Source organism: Camelina sativa, chromosome 14 (genome assembly GCF_030686135.1).
Source record: "Camelina sativa cultivar CO46 ecotype springtype chromosome 14, ASM3068613v1".
NCBI lineage: Eukaryota > Viridiplantae > Streptophyta > Magnoliopsida > Brassicales > Brassicaceae > Camelina > Camelina sativa.
This window is the reverse complement of record NC_141893.1, coordinates 33,215,652-33,242,333: the sequence shown is the minus strand read 5'-3', so window position 1 is coordinate 33,242,333 and position 26,682 is coordinate 33,215,652. Positions and strand designations below refer to the sequence as shown.

General features: G+C 38.4%; 3 protein-coding genes and 2 pseudogenes across 10 annotated transcripts; 2 read left to right on the top strand and 3 right to left on the bottom strand.

The window, feature by feature from the left end:
• The first annotated feature begins 1,621 nt into the window (after positions 1 to 1,621).
• LOC104744170 (uncharacterized) lies at positions 1,622 to 4,325 on the top strand (annotated as a pseudogene).
• Positions 4,326 to 7,686: 3,361 nt separating this feature from the next.
• LOC147928960 (arabinogalactan protein 21 pseudogene) lies at positions 7,687 to 8,248 on the top strand (annotated as a pseudogene). The gene has a single exon (XR_015579856.1). The product of XR_015579856.1 is annotated as an arabinogalactan protein 21 pseudogene (transcript).
• Positions 7,785 to 19,362, bottom strand: LOC104742973 (mediator of RNA polymerase II transcription subunit 13-like). 2 transcript variants are annotated; one of them, XM_087484011.1, is made up of 24 exons: positions 19,026 to 19,362; positions 18,861 to 18,934; positions 18,615 to 18,754; positions 18,439 to 18,525; positions 18,201 to 18,288; positions 18,034 to 18,111; positions 17,789 to 17,866; positions 17,617 to 17,696; positions 17,111 to 17,189; positions 16,688 to 17,014; positions 16,404 to 16,463; positions 15,946 to 16,180; positions 15,743 to 15,791; positions 15,517 to 15,662; positions 13,925 to 15,262; positions 13,500 to 13,677; positions 13,253 to 13,364; positions 12,958 to 13,045; positions 12,764 to 12,842; positions 12,327 to 12,622; positions 11,149 to 12,232; positions 10,624 to 10,989; positions 9,220 to 10,512; positions 7,785 to 9,137 (listed from the first exon to the last, which is right to left on the bottom strand). In XM_087484011.1, exons 1-23 carry the CDS (start codon positions 19,047 to 19,049, stop codon positions 9,908 to 9,910), a joined length of 5,691 nt encoding a protein of 1,896 aa, XP_087340137.1. In that variant the 5' UTR covers positions 19,050 to 19,362; the 3' UTR covers positions 7,785 to 9,137; positions 9,220 to 9,907. The 2 variants fall into 2 exon arrangements, with proteins under 2 accessions (XP_087340137.1, XP_087340138.1); XM_087484012.1 differs by having other exon boundaries at positions 15,747 to 15,791; positions 19,026 to 19,261.
• A 139-nt stretch (positions 19,363 to 19,501) lies between these two features.
• Positions 19,502 to 23,538, bottom strand: LOC104742972 (putative acyl-activating enzyme 18, peroxisomal). The gene is made up of 14 exons (XM_010464078.3): positions 22,769 to 23,538; positions 22,547 to 22,676; positions 22,220 to 22,470; positions 21,935 to 22,136; positions 21,813 to 21,853; positions 21,594 to 21,722; positions 21,442 to 21,518; positions 21,142 to 21,362; positions 20,962 to 21,056; positions 20,655 to 20,871; positions 20,441 to 20,566; positions 20,250 to 20,348; positions 19,964 to 20,173; positions 19,502 to 19,868 (listed from the first exon to the last, which is right to left on the bottom strand). Exons 1-14 carry the CDS (start codon positions 23,035 to 23,037, stop codon positions 19,749 to 19,751), a joined length of 2,187 nt encoding a protein of 728 aa, XP_010462380.2. The 5' UTR covers positions 23,038 to 23,538; the 3' UTR covers positions 19,502 to 19,748.
• Positions 23,539 to 23,575: 37 nt separating this feature from the next.
• Positions 23,576 to 26,420, bottom strand: LOC104742971 (serine/arginine-rich SC35-like splicing factor SCL33). Of its 6 annotated transcripts, XM_087484017.1 has the most exons (7): positions 26,238 to 26,384; positions 25,818 to 25,973; positions 25,336 to 25,413; positions 24,779 to 24,814; positions 24,438 to 24,608; positions 24,219 to 24,350; positions 23,576 to 24,132 (listed from the first exon to the last, which is right to left on the bottom strand). In XM_087484017.1, the coding sequence occupies exons 2-7, from the start codon at positions 25,958 to 25,960 to the stop codon at positions 23,778 to 23,780; spliced, it is 915 nt and encodes a 304-aa protein (XP_087340143.1). In that variant the 5' UTR covers positions 25,961 to 25,973; positions 26,238 to 26,384; the 3' UTR covers positions 23,576 to 23,777. The 6 variants fall into 6 exon arrangements, with proteins under 6 accessions (XP_087340143.1, XP_019090758.1, XP_010462377.1 ...); XM_019235213.2 differs by lacking the exon at positions 24,779 to 24,814 and having other exon boundaries at positions 24,219 to 24,347; positions 26,238 to 26,420; XM_010464075.3 differs by lacking the exon at positions 24,779 to 24,814.
• Positions 26,421 to 26,682: the final 262 nt, after the last annotated feature.

Genomic DNA, 26,682 nt, shown 5'->3' with positions numbered 1-26,682 from the left:
TTTTGTCTTAAATCTATTGCTACAAAATTTATCGTCAAGCTAAGTTATAAAATACGCAATGGGCTGTTAGCTTGCAATTAAGCCCAATGAATTTCAAATAGTTTAATTTGATATGACAAATGTAAATCCTTCGCATATGTCTCAGTCTATATAACCTTGACATTTGTAAATTGTGTCTAGATAGATTATAAATTAGACTCTTAGCAAAATAGCAGCTTGGTCTTATGTTATTCTTTGTAAGCTTATAATTTTTTTTTATTTTAAAAAAGAAAAAAATTGTAGTTCTTTTTCCAAATAAAATAATGGAGACAAAGAGAAACATAAACTCTTAACATGAGTGAGTTAAAAAGAACTTGAAACTTACCACAACCTTTTCTTGAATGTAATTGTGGCTCTATGCATTTATTTCTGAAATCCCAAACGGCTTTATGTTTATTTTTATTTTTGGAGGTCATTCACATCTATTTCTCTTACAATAATTGTTCTTTCAAAATGGTTATATGTAAATAAATAAATAAAAAGGTTACATGTATTTCTCTATGATTCCCTTGCAAACAGTTAAAAGGATGCAAAATAAAGTATTAACTTTTAAAATCAGTTTTTGGAACATTTGAATCCCACCAACGGTCGACTAGATTTCAAATTTAAAATGTTCCAACTTGGAACTCATTACTATGCTTTGGTCGGAAAACTTTGAACTTTTTTTTTATTGCTTTTAAGTTAACGTAAGAAAGTTTAAATCTCACTTGCTCGTCTAAAATAGTTGTTGATTTATAACCTAAAAGATTAGTTCTAATTCCTTAAAAAGCAAAACCGGTTGGAGATTTATATGTAGTTCGTGAATACTTATGAAACCAAAACGAAATAATTTTAATTTCAAAATTCGAAAACAATTAACTAACAATAAAAAAGGCTTCGTAGGTTATGGTTTACGGGTCCACAAAAGCAGTCCAGCCTCATGCATATGATTATGCATAATTGTATGGTTTGGTATTAGTAAGCTTTTCCAGCTATTTTATCTTGTTATCTTCTTCTTTGGTCCTCAGTATATTATTTTCTAAAAGCATGCTACTGAATATTGTTATGATTAAAGGAAGAAAACTAAATTACACATATGTAATTGTTTTCTTTTGTAATGGGGTAGTTGGTCATTTTCATAGTTTGGTGTGAACGTTGGTATTAACCTTTCTAATTTCAAGGAAACACTAAAACGGCTAATTGACCCTATAACACAATCCAGAAACATCAAATAAATATAGTGATATGTTACTTATATATGGTAATATAGATATAGGAAGATATTTTAGAGATTTTTTTGATGAAGATAATTATGCAGAATAAAAAAAATGTTAATAAATAATAAGTGTGTGATATATGATAGTGAAATATATGGTTATGAGAGAGTTGAATAAATGGAGGGTTGTAAAATAAAGTAGAGAGTTGAATAAATGGAGGGTTGTAAAATAAAGCATAAAAATATCTTAAAGAATATTCTATGTAATATTCCTTAAGACTTGTAATATAAATACTAAGGCTTGGTGAAGAGTTTCATTCAAGCTTAAGTGAGTGAGTTTGAGTAAGAGTCTTAAGAGATCTTGTAACCTTTTAAGTGTTTCAATAATAAAGTTTATCCCCTTGTATAAAGATCTTTCTTATATACTTACATAATCTTTTTCCAAATACTTCCTAAACACTTAGCATTGATCCTAAAAACCTCCTAAGTGGTTGTACCACTATGTGTGTGTAATTGTGGTATCAGAGCCATGACAGTCTAAACTCTAGCTCTTCTCTTCCAGAAAGGTAATACGCCATAACGTTGTCTTCTACCATGCTAGTATGAAAGTATGCTCTGTGGTTGCCATATTAATGGATCCTCCACATCAGAAATCTAACTATGCTAAGAAAAAACGGTATGGAGAAAAATTTCTATGAGGTTGTAATGCTCGAAGTACCTTGAGGCTTTTTATGTTGCAAGTATGTTGCCTCGGTTTGCGTAGTTAAGCACCTCTTGATTTATTTCTCTATATTCGTGGTACGTAAAAGAAAACAGGGAGACAACTTATGGATTGTTATTACCCCAATGGCTAGAAGAGAGTTATAGTATTCTGTCTTGGTTTCTGGTTCTATCATATATTATGGAAAGTTCATCTTCTTTGTCTAAAACTCCCTCTTTTCGACGATCAAATTCTAAAAAGATTGATTACTTATATGAAGTAGAGTATGTGAGTGATGATAGCAAAGTTCATATTACTCAACTCCCATTACTTAATCCTTACAAAGCTTTCACTAAACCAAATTCCACTTTTCCAAAAGTCATCCGTCAAGTGTTTGTCCCTAACAAACATAATGCAAAGGAGCTCGTTCTAGCATCTCCGTTAGAACAACATCTCATTCCAGCGACAAAAACAGAACAAATGATTCCTCTCAGAATCAACGAAGGCATGGTACATCATTGGCGAACTCAAGGATATACCCATCTTCATTATGGAGCGATACGTTTGGCGCTAACACTCCATGGCAGAAAAGGCTTACCAGTTGTAGCACGGGTAGCTCTCCTCGACACCCGATACAAGGAATACCAACATGCTTGTATTGCAACTATCCAGACAACACTAAACGTTGGCACTGTTTTCGTCACTCTCTTCCCAAATTTCAACGTGGCAATGGAAGACCCTCAAATATATCAGAACATGCAAATCCAGCTGCAAATCACAGGAGCTCCACAAATTGGAAACACGTATGCAGCAACGCTTCACCATCAAATGGCGTATAGAGTCCAAAATCATGCAATGGACTTAAGTCTCCCTAGAGACACTGAAGATGCGCTACTCATACAATTGGAATCCCAGCATAGCCCGTCGTGCATCCATATTCCTAGACAGATTCCTAGAGATGAGCTTGTCAAGTTGCTTCCAATATCATGGGTTACCAATTACGAAAAGCTCCATGACCGTAGCACCCCAATACAATCGGTGGACTCTTCTATTCATAGGAGAAAAGATGGAGCTGTAGAGATTGCTTTTAAGCAACAAGAAGAAAATTCAAGACCAACGGCTTTCTGCACAGAAATCAATATAATTACTCCTTTTGAAGAAGCTCAAACTTTGGAAAACCATCCACGTTTAGATGGTGTTCCAATCTCATCTTTTGATTCGCTGGGAGATCCCATTTACTCTTTTCAAGATGAAAAGGGCCACAAATTCTTTGATGTTTGTGATTGCCAACACTGCCAAATGAATAGTTCTGATGATGATGACACCCCAAGACGAAGGAGAAAAAAGAAAACTACACAACAAACCCTCAAAGAACGATTTGAGTCGGGAGACACACAAGTTGGCCTTCGGAGAACCAAGTGGCAAGAATTTTGAATACTATGTATTGTATTCAGGTGGCTCAACTCCCACAACACCTGACAAAGAAGAGGTACAACTAAGTTACATGTTCGGACCTCCATCACAGCAGGATTCACCATTTCCATCCAAAGAGTTTGAAGAAAACAATATAAAACACTCATGGAAAATCCGGAATCCAAATGTTAAGAACCCAGATGGCTCAGTAAAGCAGATCAGCGCCGCAGAAGCAACTTTGAACTGGCAGTCGGAGAACGCCACAACCCAAAACTATCTCCTAAGCCAGATTGACAAAAAGGTAACCATCATGGACATTTCCATAAAAGAACTGACCAAAAAGATAACCTCTCTCCACCAAGAACTTCTCCACCTTGCAACTACTGTATCTATAAACTCTCCCCTCAAGTCCCAAAAAGAGTCTGAGCTAAAGTCCCTTAAAGCTCAGCTAAACTCCTTGCAAAACCAACCCAAAACCCAACCTCCAATGCCATATGATCTTTTCACACCATACCCCATCTACACACCACCTTACACAGCCCAAACACAACCTTTATCTTTTTCTCAAGACCCAAGTATTTTCGGAGCATCCTCCTTCTTACCAACAAAAGTTGTTTATGAACAACAATCTACCAAAAAGAAAAAGCCAATAGAAAAAAGAACGGGGAAGGAAGTCATACTTGAACCACCCAAACCTTTGTCCGAGACATCAAAATCTCAAGATCAACCCGAGACCAGCAAAGCGCAATTCATGGTGGAGCATGCTAATCCAATCACTGTCTTTCTTAAGAAGGTTGCAAAACGAGAAAAAAAGTTTTTCTCAAGAAACTATGATGAAAAAGACGCCAATAAAAGATGAAAATGATGAGGTCATAATCCCACCTTTTATGATGGCCTCACCGGCTGTGGTTGAAGAAGACGTAGAAAGTGAAGGTGGAAACGTATATGAAGAAACTCAAGAGACTGGACGAAATCAGACAGAAGGAAATCTGCGGTTTAATATAGAACCACATAAGGGTTTTTCTTTTGATGATATTCCCCCTTCAAAATTGCGCGACAAAGTATATGAGATGCATGCATGGCTAACAGAACAACAACTCAACCCAGGAGCCATTTTGCCTACATCGATTGATAAACTGGTGGCAAAATTCCAAGGACGTCTCAGGCAATGGTGGATAAGCTTAGGCCAATATCGACAATTACAAATCCGACAATCTCCAACAATCGATGCCTTGGTGGGACACATCCACAATGAATTTCTCGGCACATGGGATCATTATACTATCCAAGCCAGAGAAGAGTACCTTAGCATGAGATGCTGCTCCTTCAAGAGGAAGGATCTTGAAAGACATTATGAGCGAATGTCAAAGAGATTCTATGCCCTGAATGGGATAGATGACGTCAACCTCAAGCAGGCGTACCTGAATTCACTTCCAGAACCACTTGGAAATGAAACGTCAAGGATATTGTCTCTCAAGAATATGCCTCTCAACCAAGCTTCACTTGGAGAAATATATCAAATTTCTCTGGCAGCCCTTGAAAAGCTATGCAACCACCAGAAGTTTTTCAAACAGCTTCAAGAACAAGGAAAGCTTCTAGGAAAAGCATGTGATCGGCCACAACTCAATATCAAATGCAGAGACAAGAGATGCCATTGTTCTACAAGTCATGGAAAAGAAAAGAGCTACAGAAGCAAGTGGCAGAAGAATTATCCAAAGCTATCTTCTAGAAAGAGATGGAAATTCTTCAGGAAGAAAACTCAAAGAGGTTTCAAAAAATCAGATAGATGTTAAATCTGCAAGAAGAAGGGACATTATGCGAAACAGTGTCCTAACAAGAAGAAGAGAGACAACCTCCTTGGCTACTTGGCACAAGTTGAAGATATTGACGACTCAGATATTGAATCCATCTTTTCTCTTGATGATGAACCAACTGATGATACAGTTCTTGCAATGGGTATGGAATTAGAAGATGAATTTTCAGAAGAGGATACTGGAGATGAAAGCGATAGAGACGACCAGTTCATGTTGTTTGACCTCTACACATTCGATTTCTGCAAAGTAGAGCAATCACATCAAGAAGAATTGGTGTATCTAACCCAACCATCTCCAAATGCCAAGATCTACATCTTTCCAAACAAGTATGATAAACCAATACCGGTCATTGCCTATTTTGACACTAGAGCTGCTTCATCCATCATCAAACCAGACCTCCTCCCAGCCTCACATTGGAATTCATGTTCAGTCGCTTTCAAAGCAGCCAACGGCCAGATATTTCATATCTCTCTTATCAGCAAGCCAATTTACATCCAACTTTTCCCCGGATACATGATTAAATCAAAAGTATATGGTTCTAAACTCCCTGGAAAGGACTTTATACTTGGATTTGACATCCTTCATAGTCTTCGGAGAGTTTTGTGGCACCCGAAAGGTCTCAAACACAAAAATCAGTTGCTACCTTGGACAACGGTGTCTCATCTATACCATATGGAGATGCTTAATCCAATAAAAGAAGAAATTGCAAAGACGTCTTGCGCCACATCTCATTCGGAGTTTCTCACAAAATGCTCATCTCCTTTATGGAAGAATCCAGATTTCTTCATATCCTTACCCTTCAAGAAGAATGAAGATATCAACCCAACTAAAGCAAGTCACCCAGGAATGAACCCAGATCACTACAATCTTGCACTTGAAGAGATTGACCAACTCCAGAAAGAAGACCTCATTGAGAAGACCACTTCACCTTGGGCATGCGAAGCATTCTACGTCAACAAACGGGCTGAACAGGTGCGAGGAAAACTCAGATTAGTCATCAACTATCAACCACTCAACCATTTCCTTGCCGATGACAAGTTTCCTTTGCCAAAGAGAGAAGTGTTATTCCAAAAACTCCCGCAAGCACAAATCTTCTCCAAGTTTGACTTAAAAGCAGGATTTTGGCAGCTTAGAATCAAACCAGAGGACAGATCAAAGACGAGATTTTGTGTACCAGATCGTCATTACCACTTGAAAGTCATGCCTTTTGGACTAAAGGTAGCTCTTTCATTATTCCAAAAAGCTATGATCAAGATATTCGAGCCTATCCTCCCAAATGCGCTGGTGTATATCGACGATATTCTGCTATTCTCGCCAGACATAGATTCCCACACTTCATTATTGGCAAAGTTCCACAGTATCGTACAAAAATACGGTATTATGCTATCAGAAAAGAAAATGGTGATCGGAGAAACGGAGATTGATTTTCTGGGAATGCACATATCCAAGGGAGAATACTACCTCCAACCTCACATTGCCACCCAACTCAATGAGTTTCCAGATGAACGACTATCTTTCAAGCAAGTCCAACAGTTTCTGGGGATTGTCAATTATATGTCGGATTTCATTCATGGTCTTGCAAAACACAGAACGGTTCTCTCTGCTCAACTCAAGAAAGATGCCCCTCCTTGGAGCCAGAAATGCACAGAAGCAGTAAAAGAATTGAAGAAAATTTCCACAACCTTATCAGCACTAAAAATCCCAGCAAAAGGAAAATAAATAATAAGTGTGTGATATATGATAGTGAAGTATATGGTTATGAGAGAGTTGAATAAATGGAGGGTTGTAAAATAAAGTAGAGAGTTGAATAAATAGAGGGTTGTAAAATAAAGCATAAAAATATCTTAAGGAATATTCTATATAATATTCCCTAAGACTTGTAATATAAATACTAAGGCTTGGTGAAGAGTTTCATTCAACCTTAAGTGAGTGAGTTTGAGTAAGAGTCTTAAGAGATCTTGTAACCTTTTGAGTGTTTCAATAATAAAGTTTATCCCCTTGTATAAAGATCTTTCTTATATACTTACATAATCTTTTTCCAAATACTTCCTAAACACTTAGCATTGATCCTAAAAACCTTCTAAGTAGTTGTACCACTACGTGTGTGTAATTGTGGTATCAGGTCAATAAAAGCATTTTTATTGAAGAGAAAAATCCAATGCTTAGGTCTTTGTGAACACAAATCCTTTTGAATTAATAATGTTGAGACTAACATATTTTATTAGTTTATAATCTAGATTGAATAAATTATCAAATTAAGATTGACTAACATATTTAATCCTTTTGAAAAATCCAATGCTTAATTAGCTATTTGTGAACACAACAGTTATAATAAGAAGAATATCAACTTTTTTAAAAATACACTAATAAAACTAGATGTTACTTCTTATCCTTCCAACTACTCATGTGAAAACACATATACAAAATTTATAACAATCATAACAAATATTAGTAAAAAAAAATTATTAATATATATTATTGTGAGGTTGGAAAGAAAAAAAGGACAGTGGTTGAGAAAGAGAAGAATGTGGTTTGGGCCAAGAGACAGCCAATTTGCCAGCTGTAAGATCTCATACAATTGTTGTATAAATAGGCAATACCATCCCCACAGCTATATTATAATACACACAACCCAAACAAGAATAGCAAAATCTTTTCTCTTACAAATTCTTATTCAAACATCAAAGAGAGAAGTAATGGAGGCAATGAAGATGAAGATGATGGTGTTTGTTATGGTTGTTGCGGTGGCTTTTTCAGCTGCGGCAGCCGCCACCGTGGAAGCTCCGGCTCCAAGCCCAACTTCTGATGCTGCTATGTTTGCACCAGCATTGTTTGCATCTATTGTTGCATTGGCATCTGGTTTCATCTTTTGATCATTCTTTTTTTTTTCCTTTTCCAATTATTTTAATTGTATTTGTTAATGAGTTTGTGTGATTTGGTTCTCTTGTTTAGAATGTTGTATCTTTTAATGTTAACCATCTGTTTCTCTATGTGCTTGTATATCTATGTGTATTATCATCTCTATGTGCTTGTATATCTATGTGTATTATCAGTTATCACAGATTGTTTATGAGTTCGTTTATCTTATTACACTCTGATTATGGCCGATGTTATCTTTAATTAACCACAACATCCATGTTAAGTGTTACAAAATATCCGAAATCAGTGATTTGGGTTCACACAAAGATCAATGAGTGAGAGGATACCTTGGAATTGTCCAAGGGTCGGTGGAATCAATAGTGTGATGAGCTGTATTTGGATGGTTGTGTGGGGGCAACTATCATGATGTTGTTATGATACCTCAAGGCAACAACATAAGCTCCCATGTGACTCACCACAGAAAAAAAGGTAAGTAGATGACCCCCACAATAAATGATATCACATGAAATTGCAATAAATCATATAGGAATATGGAACACAAGATAGAAACCAGATTAAACATTCTCTTTTCTTATCGTAATGGAATAAATAAAGATAATCTAAGCTAATGGTGCAAGCTGATCAATGCTACGTGAAATTGTTATGAGAGTTAAAACATAATCTAAATCACAAATATGAGTGCCAATACCTAACAGGTAATATATCCGTAGTGTCAACGCGTTTGATTGTGGGCTAGTTCCAATAACAAAACATGTAAAATGTGAAGTCATCTTCCTCGACATCAAGTGTTAAAACTAGGATTAAAACAATCATAGACAACTTTTCTTACCAAAGTCCAAAACCACAAACACAATAAGCTTCAACCTACTTTTTCTTACATAATCAGACCTTACTCTATATATGTATGTATAACAGAATATAACTAAAGGGTAAGATTGGGTATGTGGGAGAAATCAGACATCTGTTAAAGCCATGTTAGAAGAAAAGTGGCCGGCAGCAAGGATGAGACAATACCATGGCATTTAAGTTCTGAAACGAGAGAAGAAACGCGTTTGTAAATGGCCGCCACTTTCCTGTGCATCTCTTCTCATGTGTCCTGAGAATCACAAGTTCAATGGATAAAGACACAATGTTTATACCAGTACTTTTAAAGCAAAATCAAGAGATAAGTAGCTTACCATAAAAGATACGGGAAAAAATTAAGATGGTCCTGAGGCAGACGAAGAGAGACTGAGAATCTGAGTCTATTGTAAAAAATTTAAGCTGCACGACTCATACAACAGTCAGGATCCATTACGACTGATCAAGAGAGAAGCATGATGCGTTCAGTCTAAGGTACAAGAATTTTACTAGAAAATAAGCCTGCCCTTAGAAACCCATATGAATATCTTGCTAAATTTACAGCTGCAGGACTCATACAACAGTAAGGATCCATTATGACTGATCAAGTTAGAACCATGATGTTCAGTATAAGGTACAAGATTTTTACAAGAAAATAAGCCTGCCCTGAGAAACCCATATCTTGCTAAATTTACAGTGGAATGATAAATAATGTTGAATTACAAATACAAGGGGTTATAAAGAAACTAACCTATGCATTTAAGTGAATCAGAACCAGTAGAGCAAGCCGTAAATGCTAATTTTTACAGATTTAATAAGCACCAAATCAAAACCGGGACTACATCTACTATATCTACAACATTTCTTCCTACTTATTATAACATATAGCACTGGTGAACTAGCCCGAGAAACCTATGTGCCTTAAATATGACAAGACTACTCAGGAGGTGCAGGATGAAGTTCACAGAAAGGTTGGTCTCATCTTCTGATAGAGAATTTTAGTGATCTGCATGCTCAATCTATGTTTTAAACCCTTGACTTATCCGGTAGCCTGGAGAGTTCTTTGTCCGCAAAATGAAGCAGACGTCTCAATCTCAGAACCATATCACAGTGAAATGGCAATGCCGTACGCCTGTCCAGATATGCTGGACTAACAGTCATCCATGATAGAGCATGGAGTTCTGCCGCAATTGACTCGAGGATAAGATGGCTTTCAACCTCAAAATCTCTAGTTTCTTTGGTCCCTCCTCCCTGCTTCATGATTCCTTGAAGAATTTTGTCATGAGCATGGTCGTAACCACCATAATAGTCTACGAGACTTACAGAAAGAACTGATGGCCATTCTTCTTTCACGTTAATTCTCGAGTCTTTCCTCATGGAAGGCACAGCTTTTGAAACAACAAATCCGGTAGACAAGGGGATTGCACATCCTTTGCTGTGAAGGAGGTGAGCAAGTGGAGGTGACTCGGCAGTTAAACATGTAGGAAGCTGGAGAGGACTTGGGTGAAGAAAGCGCATGTTGGGTGATGGTATCATCATGTACGAGAAAGCAGTAGACCCAATAGATTTGACAGGAGTGAAACCTTCAATGTAATTAACTGAACTCATACCAGTACTGCTCTGGCCACCTCCTGCATAATTGTGCAAATAACCATGCAAGTCAGTATCTTGCTCCATATGTTATGAAAGTTTAAAATATATATATACATATAGAAATGAGATGAACAAATAAAAAAACTGACCAGCAGAAACCAACTCAGCTGGAAGAACAAAGTGTAGTGAATGATCAAGTGAAATAGAAGCAAAACTGATGCTGTGAACCCACTGAAACAATCCCCTTGGAGTACCAGAAATGGTTTGCCCACCCATTATCTGCTTTCTACCAGCAGATTGCCCCATACTGCCTTTCACAAAGGTCGGTGGTTTTGAATGAGAGCTGTAGAGTGTGCTAGTTGATGAGGCTCTCTCTTGAATCAGACTCAAATCCTGCTGTTGCAAGGAAGATCCGTTGCTATTGGAGGCTATTCCAGAAGGCGCAGAACGTCGAAGTTGAATAGGCCACTTTTTAATCTCAGGACCTCCAGCTGAATAAATTGCCTTTTGCCACTCTGTTATACCAGTAGCAAGACAAAAAAATACCAGGGTTATGTACCATACAATACTAGATAATTCTATTCCTAGGCGCAATTGAAATAAGAGAGGGATAAAATATCAGATTAAGAACATAATGTAAGGGTCAAAGAGAGGTATAAAAGAATACAATGTACCTAGGTATTCAAGCTCGAAAAAATTCCCAATGCGTGTAATGACAAAATCCCTGGGTTTATAAGATCCATTGTCAGGGGAGGAACACGCCTGTAGTATTTGACATCCCTGCTGCAGAACTTGAACAAAAAGACACTGCAGCCCTTTCGTATCCTGTCTACTGCTAATTCCACCAAAGGGAAATATATGTGTGTCAAGTAATTCACCCCTGGCATCCGTCCAGATGCTTACAAGCCATCTCCAGTCCTCTGTCCAACCGTAGCAGCAATGTAAACTTGGAATAGCCTTTCCTTCAAGCTGGGATGCATCACCCTGGGAGCTTGATCCCGATGTTATACCTTCCATTGAATTCAAGCCAGGTCCAGAACCTCTGCCACCATCCTCAGGTATTGGCTTTGAAGACTCAGATCCCAAGCCGCCAAAAGTAGGTGAAACTCCACGCTCCACAGAACCAGGCTCAGAAAGAATGAAAAGTGGTTCAAATAAATAGAAAATTTCATCATTTAGGTAAAAATCCCCATTTCTGTTTGGATCGCAGCTTAATCCTCCAGATCTTGGTATTTGCCAGGAAGTATCCCAACCACCCGTTCTCAAGCTAACATCCATTTCACCATCTCTAGGATGTGTAGAACCTGTCATTCGAGAACCAACACAGTCTTTCCAGATTCCTGAAATAGAGCTCATTGGTGTCAACGCTGAAGAGGATCTGCTGGATAAAGATGATGACAGAAATGCATCATTAGGCACTCCTCGTGAAATTCTCCGAGCTTTATTGTAGACAGAAAAAGCAGTATCCTTGAGAATGACAAGCTCATTAAAGCTTGGACTTGTTATACGGAAAATAGAATCAACAGACACCACTTGTAGAACTAATTTGGGGACATTAAACCCTGAAAGCACTGGAATGTGAGATATTGATGTTTCGTCAACAGCAGCAGAACTACCAAACGCCCTTGCAACCTGACTGTTAAGTATCGATCTCCTGTCTCTATCTGACTGTATTACTGATCCAAGTGCTATAGACGATTCAACAATCGTCCTTAAAACTGCTGAAGGGTCAGGAAATGGACATACTATGTACACTACCTATAAGAAATAGAAGGCAACAAGTATCAACAGCTACACTTGGTAGAAGAATACTAATCTCAATTAACATATGTATTTCTCAACTTATACTTACCATACAAGGACTCCCTGATCCTTCTTTCTGGTTTGTGTAAAGGTACGACGCAAGCTTTAGGCCTTTCAACGCTTTTGATAAAGACTTCAGATAGCTACTCACATTCCACCCATTCGACAAAGACAGAAAATAATCGCTGAGAGATCCCAGAAGCGATGTGTTATTGCTTTCAATCTTCATCGATTGAGGGCAATCAAGCAGAACAAATCCAGATGAGGATAATCTTCCAGCGTCTGTTTCCATTTGATTTCCCAGGTTCTGTGGCAAATGGGTTCCCAGTCTACACGTCTCATAAACTATGCAATAAAAAATAAATCAAAAGAAATGATGAGAAAACGTCAGAACTCTTGTTCCTCTAGAAACATTTTTTATCAGAAACTAATTCCTATCATGTTTGAGCAAAACATCTTTCACAATTGATAAACTCGTCGACTCACCAGTTCCAAGTTGCTGGAAGAAATCAGCAGCAGCACAGGTTAGAGGATCAATATCCGGGCATACAACAGTATAGTTAATCTGCGAAAGGAAACAAATGACTCCCACGGTTAACTTTTGATGGAGAAGATTATTAATTGGCCTAATTTGCAAGAAGACAAATAATATCTTTCAGATGAATTCCTTGAAAACTCACATTTTTTGGCAGAGCATATGGCTCAAAAGGGGCCTTTTCCCAATGTGGCAATGAGTTTGTCGATATCTTAAGCCAGTCATCTTGGTACCTGTCACAGGGAAAAGATGCACACGTATCGAGATATTTAAATCACCAGAAATGTAGTATGTAAAAATGATTTAAGATATCCTAACAAATGGACATTATAATACTTCAGGAAATAACCCCATTACAAGGGCATCTTGATCAAGAACAAATTCTATCGAAAGAAGACTGCGAATAGAACAGACGGACATCTGCATAACTGCATACATACCCGACAAGTATAGAAGGTGATGGAAGAACAAAAAGTGTTGGTCGGAGTAAATCTGAACTGTATATGTCTTGGCTCTGAGTCGTCTCTTCTCCTTTCCCGCCATCAATTGACACTGCTTGTTTGCCAAGATAATTATTAGAATTAGATTCATCAGAGATACGTTTGACACCATTTGCTCTTAGATATCAAAGAAAAAACACAGTGGAAACAGTGTGAGACAGGGAAATAATCAGAATTCGCGTTCTACCTTCAGTCAGGGCTGACTCAGCAGTAGATCCCTCAGAAAAAGATCCTCCATCCCCTGATTGATTCCGGCCCTTGCACCAATCTGTAACAGATAATGGACCATCTGACTGACCAAATGCAGATTTCAGAGCTGTTTTGATGTCAGATTGCAGTAAAGTGATGACAGATGAAGGAAAAACCTGAAATAGAAAGAAAGCTCCAGAATCAGGTTTAAACTGACAGACAATATCATTGTGTACTAAATATATAACAACTAGTCGCATAGAGAAGACAAGAGGCACCAGCAAGAGAAAGATGAACAAGCTCAAAGCTTTTAAAGATAAAACTGTGACTACTTAATTAGTCTACCCCAGACTAACAATTGAGAACGTTAAAGATATTGGATACCCTCATTTCCCTGGCATCTTACAGCATTTTAAAGCTTACCTCAGCAGAGAGTGGATCAACTAGCTTTACACCAGCAATGTCCAGAGAATGGGAGGAAGCCAAAGTCCCCCCACAACCTGCATGGCCAGCAGAGGGTCCACATGACAGTTCCCGTCTCCACAACTCTTCCAGTGCAAGCCAGCCATAAGGTCCATCTCCACAATCTGAATCCAGAGCTAAATCAACAAAAGAGGTAGCTTGTTGTACAAGTAACGCTATTCCATCTAGGAGTTCCTGCAGTGGCTGCCTTTGACCATAAGAAAGCAAGCTGTCTTCGCTAAATGAACTATGGGGCAAGGATGAGCCTGCTTCAATATTTGGCGAACTAGCAGGTTTTGCTGTTTTTGGGACTGAAACAGTCCGCCATACGCCAACTGGTGCACTCATGTGGCTATCTGACATTCCTCCGTCAAAATCTCCAGCTATTCTAGTAGGTATATCTTTCTTATATATCTCATTCTTTGCAGATATGTTGTCTGTCAGAGTACTAGGCTCATTTGGCAGCTGGTTCAGAAAAAAGTTTCCACTAAGCCTAGTCAGACTAACAGGTGAACTAAGCTTTGAAGAAGTGGCTATGTGCCGCATCCTACACATGAAAGCTTGGAACATAACGCTTCCCACGTCTGTTGCCAACAAGGTCTTTGAAGATAATAAAGTACTAACAACAGCAGATATACCATCAGTCTTTTTCCCCTGCACAATCTTAACAGCATTAGCAGCACTATGTTTTGAATGTTTTGATTGAGAGACACCCTCCTTTGTACTATTGTTGTCACTGATAACAGTAGGTAGTTGGTCCTTTCTACCCTCCACTTGAGTGTAATGCTTCTTCAAACTAAACAAAGTTCTGCCATCGTTGTTACCAATGCATGCTTTTGATCCGTACAAAATCTTATCAGCTGCTACATCAGAATCAGTGGCAGGTGGTGTGGCTCCATAAACATAATTACTCGTTCTTGAATTTGAACTCTCCACTTTATGAGATTTGGGAAGATATGGGCTTTTGAAAAACGTGGAGGAAATCTCGCTCATAGGTGCTTCTACAGCTCCATACTCAGGGGCAAAGGTCATCATAGCTTCTGCTTTCATCAAATGATCGAACTCACCAGTAGAAGAGATTGACATTTGATTTGACGGAACTGAGGTGATACTGCTGTTGGGAACATCTTGACTTTTAATAAGGCACTCATCTATGATAGGAGGAACAGGATTAAAGCTCTCAAAAGAGGAAAACCCAACAGGCAATACGATTTGGTCTGACATATCAACTGGACTGGAACCTACATCAGCAGATTCTGGAGGAATCATGAGCGCATGCGACTCTGCAGTTCCCGGTGGCTACAAAAACATAAGAAATAAGGTGGTTAATTAGATAGATAAGGTTTAAACACCAAAGGCAATATGAGCGAAGACAAAAAGAGCTGTGACAGGAATGGGGAAAGGGAAGCAAACAACACTTCCTCCCAAACATCTCTGGGATACAGTCTAGATATCGGAGCTTATGCAAGGTCTGCATTTCGTTCACCAGCATATGGAAGGAAAATAATAGTTTCTTGATTATTATGATAGATAACAACAGAAAACCGGAATACCTCCCCGAAAGGCAATGCATCATTCTCAAAGAAGTCACCAAAGTCTCCAAACTCTGAAAGAAGTGCCCTGATATCCATGCCACCTTCTCTGTCATCATCATCATCGACATCATCCCAATCCCAACCAATTTGATCACTTTCGATGCCTGGAACAGCAGCTTATTAGTTTTAGTGTAATCAACTCCTGACTTATCTGCTTCTTGAATGGGTGCATTAGTGACAGTACCTACTTGACCGGAAGACTCTGCCATCCCTGTTCGCGGCCGCTTTGAACCCTGCAAAGAATATATGAGCGATCATCAAAGAATATATAAGGAAAACAATATATGATGTTGCTTTATTGTAACAAGCACGTTCATGCTACAACAGACAATTCAATTTCCATCAGTACAATGCAATCTCCACCCTTTCCATAGATATAAGTCATACCATTTTTGAGCGATCATCATTATAAGTTAGACCAGATTGCCTACACGTCAAAGAATCTGCATCAGCGTCAAGATCACCAGTTCTTGAAGTCATCCTCCAGCCACTTCCGCTAGAAGCGCTACTTGTTGAACTAATGCTGCTATTACGGCTACTACCACTGCTATTGTAACCACTTTTCTCATAAAACCCATCACTCTTATTTCCAGACGCTCCAAGGAAGTCAAAATCACCAGCCCTGCATGAAGTAAAGTTCAAATGTTTAGGGATCATGAACAGACTTTTATAATGGAAAATAAAATCGTTAAGCATGATATTGGAACAAAACTCCAAAATGCCACAGATTCACTCCTATGGAGCTTCAAATCATGAGGATTACAAACCATAGACCTCTGGTTAACGATTTTCCTTCGATGTTCAAAATGTTCAAAATGTAGACGAGATAAAAGAAAAAGACTCACCAGTGCATATATAACGACGAGCCTGCCAGTGACGGGCCCATCCAATTTTGAAGCCAAAATCTGCAAGTATGATTTCACCTTGCATCAGCTCCAAGCTGAGGAAATATCAGAAGTATTATGTCTACTTAACATGGGTCTAAAACAATTCCTAAAAAACCGTTTCACTATGACCCTACAGAGTCTATTTTCTGAATTCATTTATGGAATTCAACAAAAACCCAATCTGGATCTTACCGTTAAGTAGTCAACAAATTCTAAATAACCTCCTCACCTAGTCGGTTTACCTTTTCAAAGAAAACTTAGCAAATGACGACTGTAAGATCGGCACAAGCACTGCCTCAGCTGGATATATGAACTTTTTTTCACACACTGATAAAGGATCTGGTTGTCCTTTCCGGTGATCTTTACTCCCAACAGAAGGTTCAGGACACTGATTATGGGGCAAGTTAACTGCAAAGGTCGAATTCATTTGACTTGTGTTGTCATCTCTATTTTGGCAGCAACCAAGTGTAACTTCCACGTATGAATGATTGCCATTTATCAGACGGGACCCACGACCAACATGAGAAGGGAGACCAATATATCCACTCGAAGTCCTTAGGTTTCCAGAACTGTGTGAGAAAAATATCTTATATCATCAGAAAAAGAGTTATGCACTTCACAAAAATGTCGACTTGGACACTGAAAGGCAAAGGTATGAGTTGCACCTGAAGTAGACTTGCTTGACAAGGTCGTTAGGACAGAATCCAGTGAGGCTGCCCCGCATTCCATGAGGAGAAACAATCACTGGTGGGAATAACATAAGCATGTGAGAAGTGTTTCTATCAAATAAAAAGTTCTTATCTTTCTTGAAGCATGTGTAAGAAGGCACAAATCATTTCGAATCTAAACTCAAAAATTTTGGCTTCGAAGAATTATATGTAATACAATTCTTAAAATATTACAGGTACGCTCTTGTGCCATGCAAAAAAAAATGAGATTTTAAATCTTTGCTAAGAGAAGTCAGGTAGCACAAGACTGCACTAGCTTCTTTTTGAAGTGGATGCACTGAAACTTGAGTTCAAAAGTCCCATGCTCTCATTTATACACTAGTAGAACAGTACAAAGCAGGAAAAGGCCAACTAACATCTAGAACTAGTTCCCAACTTCATTTGATTTATCCTAGGTAGTAGGATAATTTAGCATTCCAAGTGATGATAGAAAAATGACTAACCTGGAAGCTTATGACTTGAGTTTTTCAAGGAACTCTTTAACAGTCTTTCAGCATCGCCACTTGAAAGTGTCCGGACATTCCTTCAAGCATAAAAATCATAGTTAGTTTCACAATAACTATGAGAAGCACTAAGCCATAACTTGGAACGTATATAACAAAAAGCTTTACGGACTTGGCAGATATAATGACATGGACAAAAACTGCCTCTTCGGTGGCAGCAAAGATAAATTCAACAGTAGGCTGTCCCCTCCTGCATATATATTCAAGGAGCATTAGCCAGGAGATGAGCCACAGATCTAATTATAGACTTCTTTCGATTTTAAGAATTACACTCAGGAAACAAATGTAAAAGGTCAAAAAACAAACTCAGCGATTATAATGTATGGTCTCGCTTAGATGGAAAGAGGTTGCAGATACCTCAAATATTCTTCGCTTTGAGGGCTGAATTTTGAAAACACATCTCCAAATCTCATGTAGGAAAGTCCGGTTAATGCTCTGTCGCAATATCAAACATATTAATATGATATTTCAATCCATTAAGTCTTTAATCTATTACGCCAGGGGATCATTGAAAAAAAAAAAACCTTTCAATGCAATTACGCAAAGATTGTGAGAAGGCAACTGATATCTCTTCAGAGTCCCCAGGTGCTACCCAAATTCCTGACGCAACAACTATCAACAGGAGAAAAAGAAAAGTAAGGACATGTATACCAAAAGACCACAGGCATGTGCACTAAACTGTCATAATCATGAATAGAGAGACGATCTGTTCGAATATATTGAGGAGAAAAACGATGTAATAAATCATAAGGAAAAATAAACCTCTAAGCTTTGAGACAGCAGCCTGAGCTTTATCAGTTATTGATGAATGACGCCCAGGTAGAAAAAGCCAAAGTTTAATCTTTTCATCTGAGCAGAGGCGAGGAATGATGGTCAGATACAACTATAAAGTCACAAAACATTGAAGTACCAGATTGTGATTTGAATAGCTTTTTTACCAGGGTTGTATAAACCTTGAGATGGATCCCAAGGTCCAACAAAAGAATTGGTCCAAGTGGTAAGAAACCCTTCCTTCTGCAACCGAAGATGAGAAGAAAGCACAAGATACGTTGCAACATCGTTTTGCTCCGCTCTCGAACTGAAAAAAATCTCCAGAATAATAATTAGTACACTTATCACATTAAAGTAACAACTAAAAACTACCCAGTGAGAAAAAGAAAAGAAAAAAAGCTAAAAGCTTTAACCTTCTATCAGAGCCAGGATTCAGCTCAGTTTCACTAGGAAGAAACTGAAACCAGGAAACATTATGTAGACCACCCTGTAGAAAAAATTCACTCAAAGTATTACGAATAAGTCAATTCTCGAAACCACACAATAGAAAAGAAAGAAAAAAAAAAAAGAAGACTTACAATTCTGAAAACATTAGTCCACATCACTTGGAGCAAACAAGTTCAATCCTTTTTCTCTGCAAAATTAAACCACCAAAAACATGGTCTTGAAGCGTTCGTCAATTTGTAGGTTCCGATCTTCTCTTCTGTTGTTGATGTGCAGAGGGTTTTTTTTTTAATTTATCTCTGCTTGATCAAAAATCTTCGATTACATGTCAAAATCATCTCAACAAGAAATCTCTCGTCCATTGTTTCATAAATCCAGATCCAAAACGCGCCCTTTAGGGTTTTTTTTTTTTTTTTTGTTCTTCCTATTTCTTATTTTTTGTTCTTGGCCCATTATTGTTTTAGTCAGGCCCAATTCGTTATTTTCTCTGTGTGCAATATTGTCCTGTTTCCTAGGTTTTTTTTGTACAATGCCACAAATAGCTAGACCTCAAGTGATTTTAAAGGAGATACGTATGTCATATGTATATAGTCCGAAACATTATTACAAATTTGCATGAAAGTGAAATTATATAAACATGCACATAAGCATAAACACCAAACACAAACATAACAAAGTACTGTTGAATCATAAACGTGAATATGGTTAGAGAATTCAACTGAATTGACAGGTTGATTTGATTTAATCAAGTCTTTACTTTATAACTCGGTCATGTAGATTGTAGATCAACTACTTCTCAACAGTTTTTTATTTACTAATTGATTTCATTCTAATTTAACTTAAGATCAAGGGGGGCTTTATATTCGACTCCGTAGTGATGATAGTAGTTCTTGCTTCATCTGATCTCTCAAGACTCTTCTCAGCAACTTGTTAGAAGCTGTTCTTGGAAACTCGGCCACAATCTTCACGAAACTCACCTGTATTGTTTTTTGCAAATCCATTTTTAAGCCGAGAAAAAGGTCTTTTTTTGTATCTTTGAATTTGCGAAAACACAATCAAAGATATTAATTACCTTGAAGAGAGGATTAAGATCTTTCTGAATGGCTCTTGAAAATTTCATCTTTAGCTCTTCTTCACTCTGTTTCTTGAACCCTTCTTTCAAGACGGCAAATATGACCAGCAACTCTGGACCACCGTTCGGCGGAGTTAAGCTGACTGCAGCCGTCTCAGAGATGCACTCATCAGCTTGATCACACACTCGTTCGATCTCAATAGAACTTGTCTGCGGATACAAGAGATGAAAACTTGAGAAAAGTTCCAACACAAACGAATCTATGTATATACAAACAATGTAGTACCTTAATGCCTCCAAGGTTCATGGTATCATCAGCTCTGCCTTGAACATTGTAATATCCTCCTACCGTTCGCTTGACGATGTCACCGTGTCTTCTAAGCCGCTGCAGAACGGAACAGAACACAGCAATAAGTTAAGTGATGTCAGGTTGCAATTTGGTTTAACTGTATATATAGAAGCCTTAAAACTACTCACTGTTTCTTTATACATTGGCATTCCCTTGAAATAAACCTCGTTGTGGTCTGCGTTCAGAAGTCTATCCGAGGCCCCGAGGTGCTGCGGGAACAAACCAACTTCTCCAGTACACGGTTGATCATCCGGCTGCAAAAACAGCCTTAATCAACCTCTGTACAGCCTTAGAGAAATATTGTAACAGACCGCCAAATGTCTAAAAGTTTCAGTTTCTTACATATGGGACCCCATTTTCGTCGAAGATGATAATTCTAGTTGTCATGGATGGTGTACTAAACGCTCCAAAAGCTTGAGGCTGAAGCGGGCTTCCTATGAGATATGAAGAAGCCAGTTCCGTGCCTCCACAGCATTCAATCACAGGTTTGTAATAAGATTTAGAAGAGAGCCAGAGAACATCATCAACATTGGAAGCCTCTCCTGTGGTGGCGAAATATCTAACAAAGCACAATAGCTCCTGAGTCAAGTCTTCTCAGAACACCACAAAACATACAAAACATAATTAACCGAGGTTTGCTGCTCGTTACTTTATCTTTGTCCAATTAAGCCCTTCCATACAGTTGATCCTCTTCCAAGTTTTGACCAAGCTCGGAACAGTGCCAAGAACTGTAACTCCAGAATCCTAAAGGACATATCAAGCACAAAATAAGTGAGGACTTATGAATGTTTTGAAGATTAAAAAGGAAACAACAATGGAGGTGTCTTGCCTGAACAAACTTTCCAAAACCGCGGCCAAGGGGAGACCCGTTGTAGAGAGCGAGAGTTGCACCGGTTAAAAAGCAGGAGAATATAAGAGTTGGTCCCATAACCCATCCAAGATTTGTAGGCCAACAATATATATTACCAACTTTGACATCAGCATGAGCCCATCCATCACAAGCACTACGAATTGGCGAGAGCTGTGTCCACGGTATAGCTTTCGGTTCACCTGATTAAGAAAAAATAACGGATCAATAGATGTATCTAAACATATCTACAAGTCTACAATTTGACCATCTTTCCCTTACCTGTTGTTCCAGATGAGAAGAGAATGTTAATCACAGAGTCTACAGGTAGATAAATCGGACGATAGTAGTTATCTCCACTGCAAGCCAAATTGGAGCCATGTCTCATCTACACTCTCCAATTGATTGCAAATGTAGATATGTAAACAATTTACCTGAGATGGGTTTTGGCATCGGAAAGAAAATCCATCCATGGTATGTCCTGTTCCCTTAACTGAACGCACAATTCAGTCCCTGAAGAGGGCAGGACAATGATCTTAGATGGTGCAGCTTCAACCACCCGGCTACATGATAAACAACAAAAAATAAAGATACAATTATGTTGTTTGTTGATCGAGTTGCAAAATCAGCCACAGAAATATCAAATTTGTCACCTGTATAAAGGAAATCTTCGACCTCCTCTGAGTATATAATCCTGAAAACGAAATTAGATTTATCTGACATGGTACATGATAAATACAAGCTGAGAAAATGTGAGTCAGGCTTTGTCACAAACCTGAGTGAATATGCCTTTTGCCTTGGAAATTTTCAACCTTGTTGCAATTTCTTTAGCTGCAAAGCTGTCTGCGATGGAGACAACAGTGCAACCAGCTAATATGATTGCGAGATATATAATCACTGCTTCGACTTTCATTGGCATATCGATTGCAATTGTGTCACCCTTTGCAAAACTTCCACTTACAGCATTTGCCACCAACCTTTTCAAGTATATGTACCATTGGAAGCTTAATAATGAGATCACAAAACAGAATGATTGATAAAGACTTTTCATGTTACATACATTACTTGCTCGCGGAGTTCTTTAATTGTCATACGATTGACTGGGGAATCATCAAAGCCTTCATCACGCCATACAACAGCCACACTACTATCATCCTTTTTGGGATGGCTTGAAGGCATCAGACAACATTCAGCGATATTTAGAACTGCATCAGGAAGCCATGTCCCTTCAGGTTTTGATTTGTCAAGGATACACCTCGGAGGAGTGTGATACACAAGTGAAAGCTCATCGAGAACAAGTGACCAATAAACCTGGATTAGATATAAAATTAGACCAAAACCAGAGCGAGCTGCCACAAAGCTTCCTTTTGTTAACATCAATGCTTACTTGAGGGTGTTCAACTGAGAATCTCCGCAAAAGTTCAAAACTTTCAAGAGGGTTTTTATATGAAGCACCTAGAAGCCTTGACCCGTGGGTTTCCATCAGCTTCCCCAAATTTGTGGATTTTGACTGAGATCTAAAACACATAAAGAAGATATAGACAAGACACTCAGCTTTAAAGAAATTTCAGAACTTCGAAATGAGAAAGAAAGAAGAAGAGAGACGTACGGAGAAGGAAACCAATAGAGAGGAGGGCCATGAACAGAGGAGTCCCAGTTCGAGTAGACAGAGTAATAGAGAAGCTGATGCAGAGAATGAGGATGACATGGCTTGAGCACACTCTCATCCACCAAAGCCTTCCATTGATCTCTTGGATCAGTCTCTGTAGCCTTTGAAATCACATCACTCACCAATTTCTCAAATTCCTTGGCGTCTTCCAAAGTCAATCCAGCTTTGACATAATCATCGCAACTCAATTCTCCTATGCTCTTCCACATCTCTCTATCTCTCTCACTCTATACAAGTTATCGCCTTTTATTTGGTGCATAAAAAAGTTTAAAGCTTGCCAATGGTGGTAGTAGACTGGTAGGTTAGATTATGTGGACAAGAATGCAAATGGCAAAAACCGTACTCTACCGTTCAATGAGGATACTCAAATTGTTTTGTTTTAGAACAGAAAAAGGTTTGTTCTTTATGAAGAAAACTTAAAACTACTCCTCGGTTAAAATCGGACCATAGTCTTTGGCTCTAGTGAGTTCTTGAGTCATAAAAGAAACCAAATCTACCCATCTTGGCCGTTTCCACTAAACACACCAATTTCCTGTGAATAATTCCATTTCACCAAGGGGTTCTTTTGGTCACCAGAGAAAGTAGGTATGCACGATTTGAATATATTATCAGGTGACACATTTTTATGCAATCCCATCCAAAAACACAGTTTTTATGCAATCCCATCCAAAAACACAGTTTTTTTTTTAATATAATCAATGGATCTCTTAAAAAGATTTATTTGGTTGACTGCAGGAATCTTGCAACTTCCACAAAAATCCAAGGTTGTATCTTAAAAGAACATAAGAGTAACAGTACCATGTTCCCACATGCTCCATAACATAAGAAAGCCAAATTCCACCCTACATAAAATTCTCATATTTTCAGTATCATCTTAAATTTTTCTTAGAATACGGGTACACGACACAACCATAATCTAGAGAAGACTAGCAAAAGAGTGAAGAATCAATCACTGGCTTGGTGAACGATCTCCTTCATCATGCGGGCTCTGGCTCCTGCTTCTGGCTGGTTCAGGAGTGTTGCTTCTGCTTTTCCTCGGGGTCCTGCTTCTTCTAGGGCTACGGCTTATGCTTCTTCTCGGGCTCAAGCTCCTATTTCTCTTGCGGCTCAGACTCCTGCTTCTTTTTGGGCTACGGCTTATGCTTCTTCTAGGACTACGACTTATGCTTCTTCTAGGGCTGGGGCTTATGCTGTGGCTCTTACCTCTGGCTGGACTTACGCTGCGACCCCTTGAGCCATTATAGGCTGGTGAGCGCGAGTATGACCTCCTCCCATCATAACGCTCTTCCCTGGGCGAGACAGACCTGTGAAAATAGAGAGTTAGTGAGCATTTTAAAGTCAACCGGGTGGAGGAATTTGTAATCGAGCTCAGACAGAAACATGTAGAAACCTTGGGTGGTGTCTTCTAGGGGGAGGAGAATAGTAGCCACCGCTCTGTGACCGAGATCTACCACGTCGAGGGGGAGGAGAACGAGAGCGAGAGTAGTAGCGAGGGGGACTACGCCTTCTATCCCGAAATCTGCTGCTCATACGAATAAAAGAAATGTTAAAAACTTATCGGATATTTGATGATAAACAGTATAGTTCAAAAAGAGAAAGCTCCACGCACCTTCCTCCACCACGCTCCCTTGCCCTCATTTCAGTCGGTTTCTTCCTGTTCTCTTCTGCAAACACGACAGTCAACTCACGGCCAAGAAGAACATAACCATCCATGTTATGTTTTGCGTCTGCAGCATCAGCAGGATCCACAAATTGAACGAAACCAAAACCCCGTGGATCCCTGCATTTAAACATATAGAACGAAAAAATCTCAGAAAAGAAACCAAACATACAATATGACGAGAAAGATGCACCACTTTACAACACAATCCTGTTGAAGGACAACTCACACAACATGATCCCCTGCAACAAAAGATATCAGTATACATGAAAAAATAAGCAAGCACTTGCCTGCTAGCCTTGCAAGTTTCAGTATAAAGATGACTTCTTGAAGACTTGATTCATCTTCAAATAGAATACAAACCCAACTTCACTTCCAACTCTTCACTACCATATAGAACATCTTCATAAGAACTCTAATTACTTCTTTGATGTCTTCAATTCTTTAAATTCACTGCTAAACCTCAACAACTTCAATTAACTCACCTCATAGTGTGTTCACAACATATAAACATTGTATCCTTCTCCTAAAGGAAATAGAAAAAAAGACTACTCCCTCCTCTACGACACCAGAAAATGGTGGTTTAAGACCACAAATGATGATCTCATGTCACAGAATATTATTATGAAAATGTATGAAGCCTAAATTAAGATTCTCAGAAGGCCCTAATATCCGTTAGGAGACGCACAGAGATGAAAGAATGGAAAAGGAAAGGGAGATAGATGTAGCAAAAAACGATTCAAGAAAAGGTGGAAAGAAGACGAAAAGAAAGAGATATTCTATAATCAGAACAGAAGTAAAAATCAAGTGTTTAAACACTAGATGTCCTATCTACCAAAATGCTCACCCAGTATAATAGTCCCTCGGCAAGTAAATGTCCTTGAGATGACCGAACTGCTCAAATGCCCTCCTGAGATCTTCTTGCCTGAAGAAAAGGATACGATGTAAGCAGAGAATTACATTAATCTAAAAGACCGGAAATGAAGATACACTAATATTGGTGGTGTCAAAGTCAACAACAAAGTACTCTGGTTTACATGAAAACTAAAAATGTAAAAAGATACACTCAGAGAGAACCCGCCCTATATCTTCTTTTCAGATTTCCATCACAAAACAAGAGTTCATCAAACCAAACATCATCATCAAGATAGCTCTGAGGATACATTACATCAACTATTTGAACCCCTTAACAGTAAATTTATGAGAACATCATGCCTAAATATGCTTAAAGGGTGTCATGTCTTGAAGCTTTCAAGAAGTGTCCAAACAAAAACAAAAAAAAAATCATCCTAAGACTGAAGGAAACAGTATAGAAGTCAAAATATGTACCTGACATCATGGCGTAGATTGCGAACCAGAAGACTGGTGGGGAGGTCCCTGCTACGACCTCCATATCGGCCTCTAGGGCTTGGGCTTCGACCCCTCCTCCCATAACCCCTTGGTGGTGACGGAGTGTAGCTCCTTCCCCTCATTGAATCGAAGCTTCTACAACCTCAGCCAACACAAACTAGATTAGAACATGCACCAGAAAAAGGTAGAGTATTCGAGAACACAAAACACAAGATCTGCAAGAACAACGTCTAATAGAGAACTTCAAAGAAGCATTCAATCTAGTCTAGTTTTGAAATCACCAACTCCAATCCCTAAAATACTTACAAGTTACAACATACAACTCGCTTCTCTAGAAAGATCATATTTTTTTCCCAATTGAAAACTAAATCATAACAAAAGAAGATAAATTTAGTTTACCGGTAAACAAAGTTCGGTGGTGACGATTGACGGAGAAGCGATGCTGCAAGAGGGAGAGAGAGATAGAGAGAATTGGAGAAAAGATTTTGATCAATGAGCGACTTCTTAGGGTTTCTTTATACTATTTACTTTTACATGTAAACCCCTAAATTTCTTTCAAAAATTTTTTTTTTGCCTTAAGACTCGCTACATTTATTGATGGTCCATTGCAATTTATAATTCATTATCTTCCATTTTTAAAGGTTCAAAGGCCTAATTTTTGGTTGTTTTTATATTCTTTAAGATCAAAAATACTATAATATTATCTAAGAGAAATTGAAATCAATATACTTAAATTAGCCAATTGATGATGATAAGTTTCTCCAAGTACTGGGTTTTTTGGTTACCTTTATAACTATTTGGGTCAAAAACATAAATTTTGAAACCAATAGGGGAGAGAAGATAA